The 22,614-nt window shown below is 34.7% G+C and overlaps 1 protein-coding gene across 3 annotated transcripts in view; it reads left to right on the top strand.

Annotated features, from left to right (window-relative positions):
- The first annotated feature begins 594 nt into the window (after window positions 1–594).
- LOC145248986 (uncharacterized) overlaps window positions 595–22,614 on the top strand; it is a 150,242-nt gene continuing 128,222 nt past the window's right edge. For 2 of the 3 annotated variants that reach the window (XR_013863442.1, XR_013863441.1), the window contains exons 1-2: window positions 609–864; window positions 18,532–18,672. Coding sequence is in view for 1 of the 3 variants with exons in the window: in XM_080110825.1 (XP_079966951.1) it covers window positions 798–864; window positions 18,532–18,672 (208 nt within the window). In the remaining 2 variants the exon portion in view is untranslated. Of the gene's footprint in view, window positions 865–18,531; window positions 18,673–22,614 lie in introns of all 3 variants that reach the window. The other variant, XM_080110825.1, reaches the window with a different exon arrangement.

Here is a 22,614-nt window from a genome sequence, read left to right as displayed (position 1 = left end):
GTCTACAATATTTTCTTTTCATTATACGAAAAATAGTTGTTCCAGCGATTATTTCAAAAGTGATTTTGAAGCCTTTAAACTAATTATTTCAAAAATAATTTGCCCAGAATTAAAGCAATGTTTTAGTTGTGCTTCTAACCCCCCCCCCAAAAAAAACAGGCGCTTGTACAGATTGGAACCTATAGTGGACGATGCTGGCTCTGTAAAATCTGGTACAGCAGACAACAAGTGTAATAGTGCAAGAAACGAAAAACGGATTTTTTTTTTTTTTTTTTTTTTTTTAGATTGCTGTGGATGTAGTTAGAGGATTCGACATTCCTATCCCGTTGCGGTAATCACCTGATGAAGGCCAGAGGAATAATTGGCCGAAACATCGTAGAAAACAACTATAAGATGAAGATTATAGTCCAAATAATTAAATAAAAAAACAAATTTACTCATCTCCAAAATAATTCCAAAAATTAATTCGAAATTATTGCATTTAAAAAATTTTTCATTTCAGTAAATGTGTACATCTACATCCAATTATATTGGAAGGGGGAGGCGATGTAAACTCTCTGAAAAACTTACGGCATTCTGGTGAATTTTTAAGAAAAGGGATTGGTGAAAGTGTTTTTACATTTTGGTGGACGGCCATCCATATTGCACGTAGCTAGTTTTTAGTAGATAGAACTATTTAAAGTGGAATTTAAGTTGAGTATTTTGTTGACAGTTTGAACACGGATATTGGTGCATTGTTAAAAAATAAGGAATTTTAATTATTCTCTTCGCAATCGTGGCTCCTGACGAGACTAACAATGGCTTTAAAGATGTCTTTTCTCTGCGTTTTAATTATGTTTTGTTTATTAGAAAAAGTTCAAAACAGTAAGTTAATCTTTTTACTATTACGTAATTTTAAGGTTTTGCAAGTGTGAATTTTTATACTTGGAAAACCTATTAAAAAAAAAACATAGATGCATCTTTAAAAATGCCTGTGTCTGTCAATTTGTTGTTTTTTAAATGTATTCATGTATAATTATGTGTGTGTGTAATATTGTTTTGTTACAAATGTTTATATATTTGTATGAACAGGATGTACTCCTAAACTAATTAATGGATCACTATGAATTTTGAAACAGTTTTTCTAGTTAAAAAAAAAGAAAAAGATCCGTTAATGTCATTTTTAAATATACTCGTGCATATGGGGTTGTAGTCATCTTTCAGGAAATTTTCATTGCTAGATGTGTACATTGAATATTAAGAATATATATAACGTTCTTATGTTACAAATGTTTGTATGTACAGGGTTTATTCCTAAACTAATTAATGAATCATGAATTTTGAAGCATAGATTTTCATTGCTAGATGTGTACATTGAATATTAAGAATATATATAACGTTCTTATGTTACAAATGTTTGTATGTACAGGGTTTATTCCTAAACTAATTAATGAATCATGAATTTTGAAGCATAGATTTTCATTGCTAGATGTGTACATTGAATATTAAGAATATATATAACGTTCTTATGTTACAAATGTTTGTATGTACAGGGTTTATTCCTAAACTAATTAATGAATCATGAATTTTGAAGCATAGATTTTCATTGCTAGATGTGTACATTGAATATTAAGAATATATATAACGTTCTTATGTTACAAATGTTTGTATGTACAGGGTTTATTCCTAAACTAATTAATGAATCATGAATTTTGAAGCATAGATTTTGGATGTAAGAGCTCCAAATGTGGGCTATATTTAGGTTAATTTAGTTTTATGTAAAGGGGACAAAAGGGAATGCAAGCCCTTCAAAATGTAGAAACCTGATTTTTGTGAAATAAAAAAAGGTATTAAAAGTAAATCAACAAATATTCCCCAAATTTCAGTTTCCTTTTAAAGATTTTTAAGGGACATAATATGGACACATCCTCATATTTAAATATTGAAATATTTCAGATTTGCATAGTTTGATCCATTTTCATTAGATGTCAATTAAGCAAGATTCCCTGAATTCCAGTTTCTTCTTAAGACAACTTAAGCTTGAGCCTTAAATTTTTAGACATTTTCTAGAACCAAATTATGTAATGCATTTTAATCAAAATTAGAATAAAGATTGTAGGCATAAGGTTTAGTGTCATTATATCTTGATTTTAATCTTTGCAACATGGACATAAAAGTGGTTCAAGGCAGTACTGTTTGGAGAATTAATTTTATTTTATTCTGAGATGGGTATTCTTCTAGTAGATATATACGTATATGTATTTGTATATTTATGCGTCTCTCTTATACTATCAATATATATCAATTATCTCGTTTTACGATATAAAAAGAAAATGTAAATTGTTTTGAGATTCAAATCATAAACTTCAAACATCAAATTATTAAAAAAAAAAAAAAAAAAAGCAAAAATTTATAACGAAATCCAGATAAATAAGCAAATACTTGCTTTGATATTTATGTTTAAACTATCAGGCCACCCAGCATTGCCCGCTGGTAAGATATGCTTAAATATAATAGTATAATTCATGCAGATTACATATGTATTATAGAGATAATTCTCTATCGATTATCATATTGAACCTAATGTATGGTAGTGAGATCCAAACTAAAAAAGATACATATATGACTCGGATGGCACAGTTAAAGTGGAAACCAAAAAATACAACTCTCCACCTTCATTCATTAACCTCTGAGCCATGTCCACACGCATATGTATATACTAGACTACTCGTGTTCCGGTGAGCCAGTATATATTATAGCTAGCTTTGGAATAGTGAGTATACAGAATTAATGTATAAAAGTGCAAGTGAATATACAGAATTAATGCATAAACGTGCAAAAATTGAATGCATGCATGCACAAAAACAAACATGGCGACCAGTGAAAACAATACAAAATACATTGGATAATAAGTCTTAACATCATTGCCCTTAGATTAAATAAAAAATGCTTTATATAAGAGGGGTGTAATCCTTTGGAAATAATTGGGGGAAAAAAAAACAAAAAGAAAAAATACAAGGAGGGAATGTGCATTATACAAGTCCACCCTAGATTTTTTTTTATCTGCATGTTAATAGCCTTAAAAATATCAGGAAATAATAATCAACTGATTAAGTAATACTAGCGGTAGGGTGCCTGGCTTTTCCCGCGCATAAAATACACTTTAACATATTTTAATTGGTCCAGATTTCATATATATTATATATGTGATGATGTGGTGATTTCAAAAGTAAAAAACAAATATTTAGGTGCCATCAGCTAGGATCAAAACCGAAACTGTAGCATTCAAAGTGGCTTTACCACTGTACCAACGTGACACACATGTAAACCGATTAAAAATAAAGATCAATGTACACAATGTTTAACATTTTTTTTCAATTTTGCCCATATTTGACACCTTAAAAACAATTTTAACCGGCAGGTAAACTAAGCTGGGTTATCTCGTAAAAAGAAAAAAAAAAATTTTTTTTTAAATATGTAAATTGATTAAGTAGTATTAGGATTAACACGCTCAAATAAATCACTTGAGCAAACAAAAATAAGATTTTACATTGTAGGCGATTACATGTAAACACCCGAAAAACTTTAAGCAAAGAAGAAACATAAAACTCAATTATTTACTAATTTAGAGTGGCGAATGAATTTCAAATAAAAATTTGGAACGAGTTCCCATTTCTGAGATATTCTAGCGTTTTATAACAGGTAACAAAAATTGTTATTTTTCTCTGTGAGATAAATTATGTGCATTTATTTCTTGAGGGAGGAGGGGGGGGGTAAAGGAGCATAGTTTTACGATCTTATGGTCACAATTAGGATTTGCAATAAAAAAAAAATTGTAGTGGATATTCCTAAAATGTTAGAATAGCTTGAAAATCATGATCAGCAATGATAAAATGATTGGATATAAATAACTTCATGAATGAGAATTTTCAATCTTTTAATGCATGCGATGAACTAATGCAAATCGGCCGTGTTTTTTTAGGAGAAATAAGTCTTTAGAGGCTTCACTATTTTCAATCAATTACAAAGAAAAGATTTGAGGAAAATATTTAGATAGATCACCTTGTTTAATATATGCCCGGTCTCCTCCCAAGTTTATTTTTTACATTTGTAAAATATATGCAAATATTACATGCAGGTTTTATAGTACTTCGAAAATGAAAAAGCAACAGATGTATAATTAAATCTTTACAGATTTAAAAAATAATCGGAATCAGTAATTGTATCAGGATCGGGAATTTAGAACAGAATAGGTAATTGTGTTGGAGTTGGAAAAAAAGTTTTGAATTGTCCTATCACTAATTATATATATATATATATATATATATATATATATATATATATATATATATATAAAACCACCCGAACAGTGAGAATTATATATATATATATATTTTTTTTCTCTCACTGGTTTTTCCAACTGAAACCAATTTCCCTCTTTCCTCATTCGATTCTTAGCTTTTAATTTATCATTCTGACGTTTCCTCTTAGAGGGTCAGACGATAAGGCCTTAAGGAAATTTTAACAATTCCACCTGCCCGTTTTTTTTTTTGTTTCTTTGATCTTTTTATTTAAATTAAATTATGTTTCCTCTGAAATTTCTCCTTCCATTTTGCTGTACCAAGAATTTACTTATACTAGCTGTACCCTGCCACACATTGCTGTGGCTCAATTTGGTGTAATGGAAAAGTCTAATAAACAGAAAATGCATGTTTCTTATATTCTTAGTACAGCAATCCACTCCAAAAAGTGGAGAAAAAAAAAAGGCGAAAATGTAAAAAAAAATGGTACTCTTGCAGAATTGGATTCGGATCCTCGGGAGTTTCCGTCCAGCGTGGCTTGGACTCGACTAACAATCACCGGATTAAGCCAAATGTTGCTAAAATGTTGAAACGCTAAATTCGAGTTTTTTTTTTTTGTTTTTTGTTGTTTTGTTTTTTGGGGTTTTTTTTGTATTAAAAAATGTGAGTTTTTAATTAGTATTTGGGTGGGGGAGGGGCGTTACAATACACAGATTCGAAAAAGTTGTCCAAAAACAAATAAATGAAATAAATGTAAGCAAATGGAAGATAAATTATGTTTCTGCCTAATTGGATGATTTTTTTAGTGTTTTTATTTAATGTAAAATGTTTAATCTGTTCGAAAACATGCAGTGTTTATCAGTATATTTGAAAAATACAAATGGCGGCAGACTGTGTTAAAAATTAAGTTTGGGAAAATGAGTTAAAATTATACAAAATACTGTTAGGAACTCACTATGTTACCGTGACATAGGCTGCCATATATTCGGTGGTTATTTAACAGTAATTTGTACAGTTTTTTTTTTTTAGTTTTACCTCATTTTCCCAAACTTAACGTGTTTAACACAGTCTGCCGCTATTTGTAATTTTCAAATATAGCGGTAAACACTGTTTGTCGAGCCGAATAAACATTTTATATTAAATAAAAACACTAAAAAAATTATCCAGTTTGGTAGAAAAGTAACTTATCTTGCCTTTGATAATATTTGTTATATATTTGTTTTTTGACAACTTTTTCAAATCTATGTGTACAGTAATACAAACCCAATAAAAACACTAAAATTTATCCAGTTAGGTAGAAAAGTAACTTATCTTGCCTTTGCAAACCTTTACTTGTTATATATTTGTTTTTGTTGACAACTTTTTCAAATCTTTGTGCAAGTACAAACACAGGGGGTATTTTTCTGTCTATTTTTATTTTTGGTACCGCGCTATTTTAAAATAGTTTTTCCAAGTTAAATTCAAATTTCACAATATCCCTTTCTTTTTTTCTTTTTTTACATTAGGTCCACCTCCACAATTTTCTTTAAATTGACTACTTGTAAAGGTTTTCGACTATGATGAATAAGAAAATCTCTTTAAAATTTGCAGAGGCAATAGTTTTCGAGATATAAAGACCTGTACTATGCACTATAATTCACTGGCGGCCATGAATAAACACCCCAACCTCCCCATGTTAAGAACGGCTTTCGGAATAAACACCCGTAACCTCCATGTTAAAAACGGCTTTTGGAATAAATACCACCATTCTCCCCATGTTAAGAACGGCTTTCTGAATAAACACCCCCCAATCTAACCATGTTAAAAACTGTGGAGGTGGACCTAATGTGAAAATTTACCTTTTGTTTTTTTTTAAATAAATTGTTAGTTGAAAGCACAGAAGGCAGATTTGCCGTTTAATTGTACAAATATCCTCAAACCAAGAAATCACTAATAGGGGCTCTTAAGGTCGACACTGGTATCGAGCAAAAGTTTGTTTACATGTTTTACAAACTTTAAATGGGTAAAATATAATCACATAATTATTGAAAATGTGATCATGTGATTAAAATTCAATTTAAATTAACCATGTTGTTTAAAAAATAAAAACAATTAACCATGTTAAAAAATATAATGCAAGATGAAGTTTTAAAATGATTAAATGTTTTATTTTATTTAAAATTAAAAACATTGCCCAATAAAAATGAAATTTTGGGTACTTATGTATTTTTGGTGTCGTGCTGAAATACTAACGTTATTATTTTGAAAACCATTCTTAATGAGGAGCTGAGGGTGTTTTATAACTATTGTGCTTCCACCTTACAATTTAAAAAAAAAAAAGAAAAGATATTGTGAAACTTGAATTTAAACTGAAAAAAAAAAACTATAAAAATAGCACAGTAGCATCTGCCCTCGTATACGTCCAAGAACAATATCTAATGTAAAATAATTTGGTGCTTATGCAGTTTTGATACCATGCTATTTTTAAATAGTTTTTTCAGGTTAAATTAAAGTTTCAAGATATCTTTTTTTTTTTTTTAACTGTAAGGTATAAGCACAGAATAGTTACAAAACATCCTCCCATGTTAAGAATGGCTTTCAAAACAATAACCTTATTTCAACACAGTAACAAGTACCCAAAATTTTATATTTATTGTTCAATGTTTTTAATGTTAAATTATAAAAGAAAATCTGGGTTTGTATTACTGTACACATAGATTCGAAAAAGTTGTCAAAAAACAAATATATAACAAATAAATGTTATCGGTACTTATGCAGAGAGTGATCCGGACGTAACTCACCGGACGCTCGGCTAGCCCCGTAATACGACGTCAACAGCCGGAGTTAGCCGAGCGTCGCCGATGTAGTTCGACGGTTGTCAACGCTACGCGCGTGCGCGACGCAAGAAAAAAATTTCAAAGCAGCAGACGACAATAAGGAAAAAGAAGAAAAGAAAGTAAAACAGTACAGAATCAGATTTATTTAACAACAACCGTTACAATTTCAGATTTATTTAACAACCCTTAAAATTGCGTACCTATGGAAGGAAATATGAACTTAACATATTTGTCAGAAAAATTGCAAACAGCACAGACAGAGCGGGTGTCCTGGAATTTTGTCAGGAAAGGAGTTTGCTTGCAAAAAAGAAAACCTGTCCCTCATAGTCGTGTGATGCCCTCCAACAGTCTGAGGAAATACCAACAGTAAATATTCCTCGCATTTTTCTTTTACCAGGTTTTTTCCTTAACCAACCACCCAACAAAAAAAAAAACAAAACATGTTTTGTACAAAAAAAAAAAAAAAACTGTTTGCTTGTTACCTTTTTTTTTCGCTATTTATTCTTAAAAAAATGACCCTAACCCTAAAAAAAAAAAAAACACCCAACAAAAAAAAAACATGTTTTGTACAAAAAAAAAAAACAGTTTGCTTGTTACCTTTTTTTTTCGCTGTTTATTCTTATAAAAATAAAAAAATAACCCTAACCCTAACCCTAACCCTAAAAAAAAAACACCCCCCCAAAAAAAAACATGTTTTGTACAAAAAAAAAAAAAAAAAAAAATTTTGCTTGTTACCTTTTTTTCGCTGTTTCTTCTTCTTCTTCTTCTTCTTCTTCAAAAAAAAAAGGTACTAGTGCATGAGCTGGCCTGGGCGTGGCTTATCACTCGCTCGGATTTCTCCGTAAAATGACGTCACATGCTGCCATCTGACGGAGAAAATGGACGAGGGGTGGGGTGCGTACAGAGCATTTTCTTTAATTACTATAAAATTAATATAGTGGTAAAATTATTTAAAAAAAAAAGAAAACAGAAGCCAAATTTGAAGCCAAATTTGAAGCCAAATTAAAAAAAAAGAAGGCCAAACCATTTCAAAAAAGGTCAAATTCACGAAATTAGCCATTAAAAGAATAATAAATGGTAACAATAACATTATGAATAAAAGTTACTTTCCAACTTATCTGCATCATTCGTTGGTATTTTTAAGTAGTTTTAAGTGCTTTTTATTTCATATCGAATGTTAGAGCGGTTTCCGCTAACTTTGCCAAATTTTAAAATGCCGTAAAACATACCCTGTTTTTTTTTTTTTTTTTTTTTTTTTAATAATTACTACTTTTTTAAATAGAAAAATGAATGATGCAGGTAAGTTGCAAAGTAATTTTTATTGTCAAATAATAACAGAAAAACTTACCGTAATTATTTTTCACATGCATGGGAGTCAAATAGAAGAAAACTTGTAATGTTTCCAAGGAAAAAAGCTAAACAAAAAAAAAAAAAAAATGGACGACTCTAGCAGCAGCAGAAGCGCCAAATACAAGTTTCCAGTGCTTGAAAAATGAATTGACGAATAACACCGACCACTCTAATTTGTTTTTTTTTTTTTATTTTTTTAAGGTAATTGAGGTCGCTGACAACGAATCTGATAGTCAAACTTGGTGCAAATTTACCGTTTGCATGGTATTTACCCCTGAACCCACGAACTACTTTTGACCATTTTGCAGCTTCCGTTTATGCTACGCGCATACAGGGGGGGGGGATGTGGTGTTGGGGCGCGCGCGTCCATTTTCTCCGTCAGATGGCAGCATGTGACGTCATTTTACGGAGAAATCCGAGCGAGTGATAAGCCACGCCCAGGCCAGCTCATGCACTAGTACCAAAAAAAAAAACATAACTTTTTTGTATATAAAAAACACTTTACATTTACAAAAAAAAAAAAAATACAAAAAAAATTTGTTTTCCGTTACAGTAAATAAAAGTTTTAACAAATTTTACATTAAGGTAGGTTTCTCTTTTCTTGATGTTTTCAGCGCCGACGCTCGGCTTGCTTTTCCTCGCCGACGCTCGGCTAACTCCGGCTGTTGACGTCGTTTTACGGGGCAAGCCGAGCATCCGGTGAGTTACGTCCGGGATCACTCTCTGCATAAGTACCATGTTATCAAAGGCAAGATAAGTTACTTTTCTACCAAACTGGATATATTTTTTGTGTTTTTATTCAATGTAACATATTTATTCAGCTCGAAAAACATGCAGTGTTTACCGATGTATTGGACAATTCAAAATGGCGGTCGACTCTCTCTTAAACACGGTAAGTTCGAGAAAAGGTGTTATAAATAATAAACTAGACAAAATACTATTAAAAAACACCTATGTCACGGTAATATATATTGAGCGAATTTCTAACAGTATTTTGTCTATTTTATTATTTATAACACCTTTTCCCGAACTTACCGTGTTTAAGAGAGAGTCGGCCGCCATTTTGAATTTTCCAATACATCGGTAAACACTGCATGTTTTTCGAGCTGAATAAACATGTTACATTGAATAAAAATACGAAAAATATATTCAGTTTGATAGAAAAGTAACTTATCTTGCCTTTGATAACATTTATTTGTTATATGTTTGTTTTTTGACAACTTTTTCGAATCTATGTGTACAGTAATACAAACCCTTTAATTTTAATCACAATCAATAATTATGTGATTATCTTTTACCCACTTAAAGTTTGTAAAACATGTAAAAAAAAAAAAAAAACCTTCTGCTCGATACCGGTGTCAACCTTTAACAGTCCCTTTTAGTGATTACTTGGTTTGAGGATATTTGTACAACTAAACGTCAAATCTGCCGAAAACTTTTAATAAAGAAAAAGCATTCATATTTTCGCATACAAAAATGGTACTCTTGCATAATTTGACCTGAATTCCCGTCAAGCATGGATTGGGCGAGACTGGCAATCATCGGTGTCAGCCGAGTGTAGTTCAAATGTGGAAACGGCAAACGCTAACTCGACTTTTTATTTTATTTATTTAATTTTTGGTACAGTTGCATAATTTGACCCAGATTCTTGGGAATTCCCGTCAATCATCGGTTTAAGCCAAGCATTGTAACAAACGCGAACTAATTTTCAAAAAAAAAAAAAAAAAAAAAAAAAAAAAAAAAAATTAATAATCAAAAAAATAGAAAATTACTTAAAAGTGACTGTTTTTTTTTTTGTTTTGTTTTGTTTTTTTTAATTATTTATCAACATTTTTTCCTATTAATCTTCAAGAAAAGATGAATATTTTACTTTTTTTTAACCATAAATTGTTAGGTGAAAGTACAATTTTTTTTTTTTTTTTTTTTTTTTTTTAAAGGCTTTTTGTTCACTTAACTAAAATTAAAACTGAATTAAATAATCAATTCTCCTTAACATCACTAACCCTAACCTCTTTACATCACAGAAAAAAAAATACAAAAAACATTACATAAAAAAGAATTTATTTGTTTGGAAATGTTTTTGGGTACTTGTGCATTTAACGAACCAGACGTAACTCAGCATTTGCTCTGCTTTGTCCGACGCATGACGTCAACAGCCGGATATAACCGAGCGTTGCCGATTAAGCAGACGAGAATTTCGCTATCAATTGGAAGAGTGTCATAACTCAAGAAACGCTTATTTGAAGAGAGTTTTAAAAAGATAACTGACGAAATAATGAATATTACAAACCTTGCGGACCAGCTCCAGACCCCAGAGGCTGCACTAAACTTTTGCCAGCAACGGAAATTGTTGGCAGAAGAGAAAAGGTGTTTATTTATATTTTGGCCAGGATTGTGTACTTTCAAAGAGAACAAGTCTTTCCGACGGTTACGGTTGGAGGTGTAGAAGTGTAACATGTCGTCGATGGACCTCCATTAGGATTGGGACCTTCTTCTCAAAATCCCGACTAACCATCGCATACGCATGTATAATAAAAATAATATACTTATGGGCGTTCGAGATGGCATCTACAAAAAATCTCCATTGCGAATGTGGGTTACGTTCTCGCCACACAATCGTGGATTGGAAAATTTTCCTGCGTGATATATGCAGGGACTATTTTCTTAGGAATCCCTGGCAGATTGGAGGCCCAGGCCATACGGTAGAAATCGACGAGTCCGTTTTTAACCGCAGAAAACACAACGTCTGCAGACTTTTGACACCGGTGGTCTGGGTCTTCGGTGGATACGACCCCGCCGAAAAGGAGGGTTTCTTGGTCACTATACCAAATAGGAAGGCCGAACCCCTCCTTCCACTAATAAATAAAAAGGGGTTTGTATTACTGTACACATAGATTCGAAAAAGTTGTCAAAAAACAAATGTATAACAAATATTATCAAAGGCAAGATAAGTTCTAACCTTCCAGAGGTTGAAACCCAATTACAGGAGACTAAACCAGACCTTTTATTTTTAAGTGAAACTGGCATTGGACAGGCTATTTCCCTAGATGAGTTTGCAATTTCAGGATACTCTAACTTAACTTCTAAATCTGACCCCCAAGATCGCCATGGGCATGGAATATGTGCCTATATTAAAGATAGCTTTCCATGTGGGAGTGACATCTCCAGGGAAGATCCTAACTTACCCTATATGTGCTTCCGGGTTGCTTTAGCTCACACTACTGCATTTATATTTACTCTCTATCGCCCCCACAACAGCGGAGTTACTATCTTTCAAAGCATATCTGAGAAAATTGACCAAGTCCTTTCTACTTATCCTTCAGCTAACATTCACGTATGTGGAGACTTCAATGTTCACAACGTCGAATGGTTGACCCACTCAAACAAGACCGATGATGAGGGGAGGTTCTGTCATGATTTCTCCATTGCCTATGACCTCACTCAGATTGTTCAGGAACCTACCCGTGTGCCCGATAATGACGGCCAGTATGCGAGCCTACTAGACCTTTTTCTCACAACTTGCCCTGAACTATGTTCAGTTTCTGTTCTGTCGCCTCTTGGATCTTCCGACCACTCTGTTGTATCAATTAAGATAAAAATGAAATGTAATAAGTCCCCAGACGTACCTCTTCATCGTACAGTATATCGATACACTAAGGCTGACTGGGATAGCTTCCGTACATTTATATCTGATCTACCTCTGCATTCCATGTTTAAAAAGGATGTGTCCTCTATAGTATTAGACCTAACTGAATGGTTAATTGTAGGTATTGACCATTTAATTCCCTCTAAAAAGTTTCAGCAAAAACCTAACAGCCAGCCATGGTTCTCTCCAGAATGTGCTGCTGCCATTGCGCACAGAAATCACTTTTTCCACTGCTTCAAACAAAAACGTTTTTTGTATTTTAAAATTTAATTAAAGCCGTTTTCAGGACTGCCAGCAACCATTGTAAGAAAGTAATAAGGAACGCAAGAGTGTTGTATGCTCAATCTGTTAAGTCCAAAGTAGCTGAGCAGCGGCTTGGTTCCCACCAGTTTTGGCAAATAGCAAATAGAATCCTGAACAGAAGCGTGTGCTCCATCCCAACTATTATCAATGGACCTGAGGTAATCTCGTCAGCATCAGACAAAGCCAAACTCTTTGTCAAGAACTTTGCAGCTAATTCTACCCTTTGCGACCAAGACCGCCAACCCCCAATATTTCCTCCTGTATCAGAAAACACGCTATGTGATATACGTATATCTGTACGTGATGTTGCGAAGCTAATCAAAAACCTTGATTCGAGTAAAGCAACTGGCCCTGATGGTATTCCAATTATAGTACTCAAAAAACTTCAACCTGAATTAGCGCCCATACTTACAAAACTGTTTAAACGTTGTCTTAAGGAGAATAGTTTCCCATCTCCCTGGAAAATCTCATCAGTATGCCCTGTATTTAAGAATTCAGGTGATCGCTCATCCCCCTCTCAGTACAGGCCAATAAGTCTCCTGTGCGTCATGAGTAAGTTGCTAGAATCTGTGTTAAATACAGAAGTAATCAAACATCTCAACAAAAATAACCTTCTTAGTGACACTCAATATGGTTTCCGTTCTGCTAGATCTACAGCAGATGTCCTTACAGTTATATCGCATAGGATTAGCAAATCTCTCGACGGTGGCAATCTTTCTAGGGCAATTGCTCTTGACATATCTAAAGCCTTTGATAGGGTATGGCATAAAGGTTTACTTCATAAGATCGCTAGCTATGGTATAGCTGGAAAAGTCTTAATTATTAAATCATTTCTTTCTGATAGGTTCATAAGAGTAGTAGTTGAGGGACAAAAATCCGAAGCTCGCAGTATTAATGCCGGTGTCCCTCAGGGATCCATCCTGGGCCCAACTCTTTTTCTGATCTACATTAATGATCTTCCAAATCATATCCTTACATCATTTGTAGACATTTATGCTGACGACACTACCATTTATGTACTACATCTAAGACAGTAAACGACCAAGTTCTCTCCAATTCTCTCTCCTCTGATCTTGAGCACGTAGTACAATGGGGAAAGGAGTGGCTGGTTACTTTTAATGCATCTAAAACCAAGCTTCTCTCTTTACATCATCAACATTCTAATTCACATTTGTCATCAATTGAAATGAATGGCTCTCGTCTTCAGGAGGCCTCAAGTTTTGACAAGCTTCTGGGCTTGACCATTACTCCTGATCTTAAATGGAACACGTATATCAAATCTGTTGCCAAGGCCGCTGGAAAAATGGTGGGATCTTTCTATCGATCCAGTAGATATCTCACTGCTGATGCTATTCTCTACCTATATAAGAGCCAGGTACGTCCAAGGATGGAATACTGTTGCCACATCTGGGCAGGAGCTGCTAGAAAGGACTTGTCCTGCCTTGATAGAGTTCAAAATAGACTTCGTAGCCTCGTAGGAGATGTCCTTTTCTACTCCTTGCAACCTCTATCTCACAGAAGAGATGTTGCGAGTTTGTCTCTGATGTATCGTTATTTTCATGGAAAGTGTTCAACTGAGCTTCAATCTGTGGTCCCCCCTCGCCAAACTTTCACAAGAAACACTCGTCTAGCTGTAAACACTATCAATAATTTCCCCCACTCTTTATCTGTGCCTAAACCTAAACGTAGATTCCATGAACAAAGCTTCTTTCTTAGAACTGCACGCCTGTGGAATTGTCTTCCGTTTTCCTGCTTTCCGGCTGACTACAATATGGTTGTGTTCAAGTCTAAAGTAAATAAGTTCTTGATGAGCCGTTCCATATAAGTTATTAAATTTACTAAATTTTCATTACTAATGATTACTATATTGACCAATTTCTACTGTACACTCTTTAACCCTTATCCTTGAGTGGCCTCTTGGCCTTGATAATGTGGTGATGCCTCTGTAAAAAAAAAAAAAAAAAAAAAGGCAAGATAAGTTACTTTTCTACAAATCTTTGTTTCTGGCGAAAAAAATGTACAAATAATCCTTGTTCCTGCCCCTCCCCTTTTTTACGTTAAAAATTGAAAAAAAAAAAAAAAAAAAAAAAAAAAGTTAACAAAAAAAAACTTGTTTTATATGTATTTATTTTGAAAACAGAAAACAATTTCAAACAATAATAATAAAAAAAAAAAACATACATGAACGGTAGGTTTTTGCTTTTTATTTATTTAATTTTTTTATGTTTCTACATTTTACAATTTCATTGTACAGTTATTTTGTTGTAGCGTTGTTTTTATTTTATCGCCAACGCTCGGTTTTATCCGGCTGTTGACGTCATGCGCCGGACAAAGCCGAGCAAATGCTGAGTTACGTCTGGTTCGTTAAATGCACAAGTACCGTTTTTTGTATTTTAAAATTTAGCGTTTCAACATTTGGTATTATTTTACTTTAAGGCCCGTCTCACGTTCGCCCCCAACATCACATCCGCCCCCGCTCGCGCCCCCAATGTACACAGTAAAATCTTCGGAAAATGTTAAATGGTGTTCTAATTGGTAAATGTCGGTGCGTTACTGCGTTACTTTTTGAAAATTTGAAAATTCTATGTTCCAGCTAAAAAAAAAAAAAGAAGATAAATTACCCCCCCCCCACTCCAACTTGGAGTGCTTTCCTTTTCTTGTTTTATTTCTTTTTCAGCTAATTTTAAATTTTCCACCCAAAAAGTGCTATAATATATTTTTGAAAATAAGAAAATTCTATGTCCTGGAACCCCCCCCCCCCGTAGTTTGCTTGGTGAAGCCGTCGTTTATGCTACAGCGTGCATGCATGCGCGTAGCATAAACGGAAGCTGAAAAATGGTGAAAAGTAGTTCGTGGGTTCAGGGGTAAATACCATGCAAACGGTAAATTTGCCCCAAGTTTCACTATCAGATTCGTTGTCAGCGACCTCAATTACCTATAAAAAAACAAATTAGAGTGGTCGGTGTTCTGTAGTAGCGTATCTGGATATTTACCATTATTTGTAGAAAGAATCAATAATTTCGAAAAATTCGAAAATTCTTTAATTGATATTCTTCCGCGTATATATTGGGGTGGGTGGGGGTGTGGGGTTTAATTTGCGCCGGAAGTTATATTTGTTTATAGCACCCACCCAGCCACCGGTTACACGCGCCAAGGAACATTTGCCAACAACGGAGATAATGTAAGTATATCATTTTGACAATTTTTATCATTCTGTCTTTTCATTTATGGTTAGGTGTCGACTCCTTGCATGTTAATTATTGGTTACTACATAATGTTAAACTATTCCGACTTATCCCCCCCCCAAAAAAAAAAGTAATTTGTCCGCCACTCCGCCACTGAAGAAAAAGAATTGTTTTGAAAAAAAAAAAAAAAAATGTCTTTCCGAGATTATTAATGTTATTTCAACTTAACCCCCCCCCTCCAAAAAAAAAAAAAAACTGCTTTATCCGCCACAAAAAAAGGGTCTTTCCGACATCCGCCTCCCCCGCAAAGTTGTTTTATTTTTCTTGTTTTTCATCTACTTTGAAATTTTCCGCCAAACATTACTATTGCTCTGTGAAAAGGCCGTCAGGTACGTGCGTGCACGCGCAATTCCGCCATTGAAAATGCTCGCTTATGTTTCCGCGCGCTCGCCCAACATTCCGGGGTTCATACCATGCAAACGGTAAATTTTCGACTGAAACGGTTTTCATATTCTTTTTCAGCACACTGAAATCTACAAAAAAAACATTTTCTTCTATACGAACGTGAGACGGGCCTTAAAGTAAAATTTTACCCAACATTTGAACAACGCTCGGCTTAAACCGATGATTTCCAATTGAGCCCGATCCATGCTTGATGGGAAATGCCGAGAATCCGGGTCAATCTATGCAAGAGTACCAAGAGTTCTGAAAAGCATCTTGTCAGATCCATGGCCATCACCATAGGTTGATTCTAACTGGATCATAGCAAAGCATAACGATTCTTTTGAAAATAAGTAAAGCCTTGAGGTACAGAGCTTTACATTACAAATGAAACAGTCAAATTTGTGAGTTATTTTTTCCAAGTAGCAACTAGAAATAATAAAACACTTATTTTTTGTGTGTGTTTTTTTTTTCACCGACAATCTTTCAAGGCTCATTACTGAGTGCAAAATGTCTTTTCAACCTTTATTTTCTTTTAATAAAATAAGTAAAGTCAAATTATTTAAACAATAAAAAGTTTAATAGAACAATCTACTTTTTTTTTTAAAAATTAATGAAGGCTATTTAAAAAAAACATCAGCAGAAATTTGAATGTTGATATCTTCGAGTCTTAACATAAAATTCGGTGTATATTAATAATTACTTTTTTTCAAAAGTACAGAATAATTTTTATGATGTACATACTTGTCATAGAACGAAGATGTCATATTCTGAAAATCATGTGGGTTTGGCTGGTAACTTTTCTATTTGACTATTAAACATAAATATTTAGTTGTCAGAGGTTAACTGAAGATAAATCTGTCTGTAAAGCTCTGTTGTAATGAAGAGATTAGTAACAATCCCACCGACAGTTGCTATAAACTTTTTTTTTTTTTTTCAAATTTACTAATTATTGAAGAAGAATGTATTACCTTTTTACCACTTGCAGCAAAATTAGACATGAAGTCGGTATAATGCGGAGGGGTAAGTAGAATCCAGCTAAAGAGATCAGCAATAAAATAGGTGCAAGAATTGGAGAATGTTCTCCAAGGATCAAACTGAAGAAAACAAAGACGGTCGCATTCTGAAGCAAACCAGACCCTAGAATCAGATTGTGCTAAAGTTTATCTCTGATATTGTAGGGGCCGTAACTCTGGAAATAGATCGGTTTCACCTTGTTTTATATCTCCACTTCATTTGTATTAAATATGTTTCTTACTATTGCATGTCTTTAAGCTGTTTCTATTTTTAGATAAACTTGCTCCTAATATTTTTTGGTACTCGTACAGAGTAAGAATCGCATATTATAGGCAGATTATGTAAGCCACTGGAAGGTGCTGAATAAAAGTTGGAGGGGACTACATCGAAAATGCGAGCCAAATTTGTGAATGAAAAAATATCATTCTGGTTTCAAAGAAAGCACTACTTTAAGAAAATTAAAAGGAAAAAATAAGTCCCTACTTGAAAGTGGCACTGTGCTTTGTTTGGGGGTGAAAATTGAATAAAAAAATTTTTTTTAAATGAATAAAGATTTAGGGTTTTTTTTATTTTTTACACTTTCTTTTTATTTTTTTTTTATCATTTCTTTCTTACTCCTCTACAAGGTTAAGCTGTGTTTCTGTTAATTTAAGGTTTTGTTTGCAAATAAGTTTCCATTTTCTGTTTTTTTTCTTTTAGACAAAATTCATTATTTGCTTCCTGAGACTGCAACTCTATTAGATTCATGGTAACAGCTTTAGCTAGTTTTCACAAAATTATTGAAATGGTGACGACTTTAATCAGTTTTTACAAATTTATTGAATTTTCCATTTTTATCATGCTTATTACTGCTGTAATTTCCATTGGATAATTGTTTTGGCACCTTTCAGTGGTTTATGTAATCTGCTCGAAATATGCAGATGTGTAGCAGTTATCTGCTCCTTTCCAGCGATAACTGCACCAACCAGCCGGTAGGTGTCGCAAAAAGCGACCTAGTTATCTGCCCTTGAGAGTTATAAAAGGGGACGCCCGGATAATTCTTCTTTTTCTTCCTCTCGCTCCTTCTGGGAATCAGCCTCGCAATGAAACGCAGAGACAACGCGCCCGCCGGTCAACATCAACCCGGTAAGAGTTTTAGCAAATGAACATTTTTCCAGCCTTTTCCTTCAAGAGACATCAGCTCTACCATCAGACATGCATACGTACGCGGACTGAATTCCACTCCTCACACGCACACACATACACAATAACATTTTTATTCTCACAGGCGCACGCGTGAAATAAAACATCTCTTTAAACGTTACTCTATTTGTTAGTTTTAGTTATTCTGTCTCGCTGCATGCGACAAGTTTGTCGTTTACGAACACGTATTTAATTGGGGGCACAACACCTAACTGCAACCCCCCCCTCCACAGATGATAATGTAATCTCTAGTTTGCATAAATACCATTTCTTTTTAGTAATTTGTTATTTTTTATTTATTTTGTTTTCAGAATGTCCGTATGGTAAATTTGGCAGTGATTGTTTGGGGACCTGTCACTGTTTACAAAATGGTAATTGTAATTACGCAAATGGAATATGTGAAGATGGACAATGTGAAATAGGATACAAGGGAGATGATTGCCAAACGTCTGGTAAGGATTTTTATTGAATTATATTTAAATAAAAACTGAGACTAGACCATCAGTTGAGTCAATATTTGTTATATAGATTATAAAATATTTAGAAATTCCACAATGTTTTTATGAATATTTGGAATTTATGATTGCTTTTGCTTCATTATATAATTATACAGAGTGTTTGGAAAATTGATATGATTTGGGATTCTACGGTTCACAATGGAAAAGTTCTCATAAACACAGGTCCGTAAATGCTTGGTTATACATTATTGAAACAAATACTATCCAGCATTCTACAGGTAGTATTTGTGTTGCAGTCCTGAATTTTCGACTGATTAGTATTTGTTTCTCATTGGTTTATTGAGTTCGAACGACGGATGCAACGTGTACACAAATCAGGAGAGAGCAGATATGCATTTAATTCGTTTTGGTAGATTGTGGTGTTGCAGACTCTTGTGCTGTCAGCAAAGCTTGATGGAGGTCAACAAAAATCAAAACGAGGTATTCAATAGTGGAAAAGATAAGTTAGACATATTCTTCATTTTTTTTTTTGTTTAAATGTCACAAATAACTACAAGCAAAAAACAAAAACAGCAATAAGACATGATGGTGGAATGATAAAATTGTTGTCCTAAAGAAAACCACACTACAGATTTATTTTAAAAGTTTATTGAAAAAATCAAATAACTTGATTATAAAGTAGAGCTGACATTTATTCAGTGTAGACACCTTCAGTCTCAATCACTGCCTCACTATAGGTTTGAAACTGGGAGAATGCCTTTTTCACAAGCACTGGTGGGAGCTTGCAAATACTCCGTGGATGGTGGTGGTCCAGCGGGTTCAGGTTGGGAGAGGAGAAGTGGGGGCAGTGAGAGAAGGATACAAAGTTGTAGCACTCCTTCTGAATCCAAGTCTGGGTTTCTTTGGACTTTTGTGCTGGCGCCAAATCCTGCTACCACACCGAGGGTCTGCCAGTGGCCACCTGATTGCACCAGGGGATCACCACACTCTTCAGCACATCCAAGTACACTTTGGCAACTTTGAAGATGTGAGGTGGCATGATGTGACCCTCACTTGAAACCACACCAAAGACCATAATCATGGCCTGAAACTTCATTGAGCTGTGGCCTCAAGTTTTGAACCATCTGGATTTGCATTTTGAGGGTGCTGGCAATGGTCCTGTTGTCATAATGGGGATCAGTATAAAGCATGAGTTGTACAGCAGCACATCTTCGATCTCGCTTGTTGAATATTGTGTCACTTTCAGACATGAGAGAAGGCTCGTATTGCTCTTGGGATTTGTACACAACTGGCCAACTTGTAGGTGGTCTGCAGCAAAAAGTAAAACTGGTTTTCATTAAATGGAAATGGAACCATGTCCTCTTTTCTGTATTATATTTTCAAAACATTGATTAGATGAACATCTCGATTTTTCAATCGAAAAAAAAATGAAGGGGTAGAAAATTATGAAGAAAATATGACCAGACATTTCTGGTTAGTCTGTAGAGTTTCTTACTAACTGGAACCACATTAAAATTTTAGGAGGGTAGAAAATGGATCTTGGGTTTACCTTCAGTAGCCTCATAACTCTTCCTTCCTTTATTGTCCTTTAGTTCTCACATTCCATGAGTGATGTTTCTGACAAAGATGAATTGCTGTTTTCTAGTTCAAAATCAATTCCATCTAACACTTATCATTGGCAAGTTTTTCACCTTGAAATAGTATTTTTTTTTTTTTTTTAACTCTTTTTTTTTTTTATTACATTTTCACCCGAAACAAGGCACATTGCCACTTTGGTGTAGGAGGCTACTATCAGGGGCAGTAACTACTGGGGCACTGTTGGGATTTGGGCAGCAAGATGTCGGTTCACGTTGCACTTGAACTTCTGCATGTCAGTACAGTTAGGGAAGCAGGAACCTGGAATGGAATTCCAGAGTCTAGCGGTTCTGGGGAAGAAACTACTGGAGTAGAAAGATCTTTTACATCTAGGGATCTCTACTGTGTGGGGGTGAGATTTAGCTGCCTGTCGGGTTTGTTGAGGGTGTCTATGTCATGGGGGCACAAGTGTCTGCAGTTCGTCAGAGCATTCACCATTAAAATACTTGTAGAACACGCAGAGGGATGCAACGTTTCGTCGATGGGACAGAGGCTGAAGCTTAGATGCCAGTTTAGGGCCTATCAGATTGGCGACTCTGTTTTGAACCTTGTCTAGGATCGAGAGACTAGTAGCAAATGCACCAGCCCAAATGTGACAACAATACTCCATACATGGGCGAATGGTGGCCTTATAGAGGTACAGGATACTTTCAGGTGTCAGTAGTTTTCTAGCACGGTAGAGAGAGTCTACCTTTTTCGCAGCGGCCCTGGCAATGTTTTCAATAATAATTGTTCCAACTCATGTTTCCTGTGAATGTTAGGCCAAGCAGTTTGAAAGATGTACTCTCAGACAGGGAGTTACTGGCCATTGCTATTGGTAACAGAGAAGGTTTCTTGTAATTATTGAATGAAACTAGTTTAGTCTTGGCAGCATTGAATGTGACCATCCATCTATGTCCCCATTGTACTACAGATTGGAGGTCATCCTCTAGTGTTTTTGCCATTTCTTTAGATATGTGTTCATTTGTTTTCCTGTCATGATTGTTATAGAGTATAGTGTCATCAGCATATATACACATCTCAGAGGCAGTTTTGTCGGGGAGGTCATTAATGAATATTAGGAACAATAGAGGTCCAAGGATAGACCCCTGAGGCACTCCCGCATTTATATCACACTGTTTAGATGTACGACCGTCGAGGACAACCTGGATTTTTCTTTCATCTAAGAAGGATATAATTATGTTAAGTATTCTACCAGTGATACCGTATGATTTAATTTTCCTGAGGAGACCCTTGTGCCATACCCTGTCAAAAGCCTTAGATATATCTAGAGCTACCGCTCTGCCCTCCCCCGCTTTGTCCAGTGAATGGTATATACGTTCAGAGATTACAGTGAGGATGTCAGCTGTGGAATGGGCTTGTCTAAATCCATATTGTTTGTCAGTCAGAAGTTTAGCATCTGTAAGGTGCCGGACTAGAGCATGGTTAATTATGGCCTCAAATATTTTGGCGAAAAGTGGGAGGAGGCTAATGGGGCAATAATTTGATGGGTCAGTTCTTTCGCCCAGAAAGCATGATTCATTAAGGCATTTGTTGTAGAGTTTGGAGAGAACTGGAGCTACTTCGGCTGAGCACTTTTTTAATAGCACAGCTGGGATGAGATCAGGTCCACATGCTTTTGAAGTGTCAAGGTTTTTTATGATAGCGTGTACCTGAGCAGGGGTGATTTTTAGATCGTCCAGCGTGGCGTCTGTCTGCAAAGGAAAGTCAGGCAGGGGGTGGTTGGAAGGGTCCAGTGTTGAGTTCGAAGCAAACCGGCTGGCAAGCATATTAGCCTTGTCGGTTGCTGAGCAAACAACCTCGTGATTGTTGGTTAGTGGGGGAATTGTTGATTGCCCATTATTTACTACACTGTTGTAGATTTTCCAGAAGTTTCCTAATTTTTGTGCTTCGATGCGTTTTTTAGTGGTTTCAGTAAATTCTCTCTTAGCTGTCGCTATTTATTTCTTAACGTTACTTCTAGCTTCTATATACTTCTGTTTGTTTGAACTTTACATCCACTGGTTTCATTCCTTTGTCTGGAGCGAATTAAAAAAAAGAAATTGGTTCGTGTATGTCTAGATAGGAGATAGCCATTTTGTTGAGTTGGTCATGTCTGTATTTATCTGACTTTTATTTAAAAAAAACAGACAAGGGTGTCACCAGAGTTCGATATAAAAATACCAACATCTTCTCTACAATAAAATCAACTTTTATTAACAGGAACATATGAATAGAGGAAAAAAAAGTGAACAAGTCAATTGGCATGTATTAAAGTAAAAATGTCCTGGCCTTTTAATTCACCTTCCATTACAGTGAGAG

Source organism: Euprymna scolopes, chromosome 27 (assembly GCF_053919585.1).
Source record: "Euprymna scolopes isolate OS-2025 chromosome 27, ASM5391958v1, whole genome shotgun sequence".
Classification (NCBI taxonomy): Eukaryota; Metazoa; Mollusca; class Cephalopoda; order Sepiida; family Sepiolidae; genus Euprymna; species Euprymna scolopes.
Note: the sequence above shows the minus strand (reverse complement) of the source record. Positions and strands in the feature narration are given on the sequence as shown.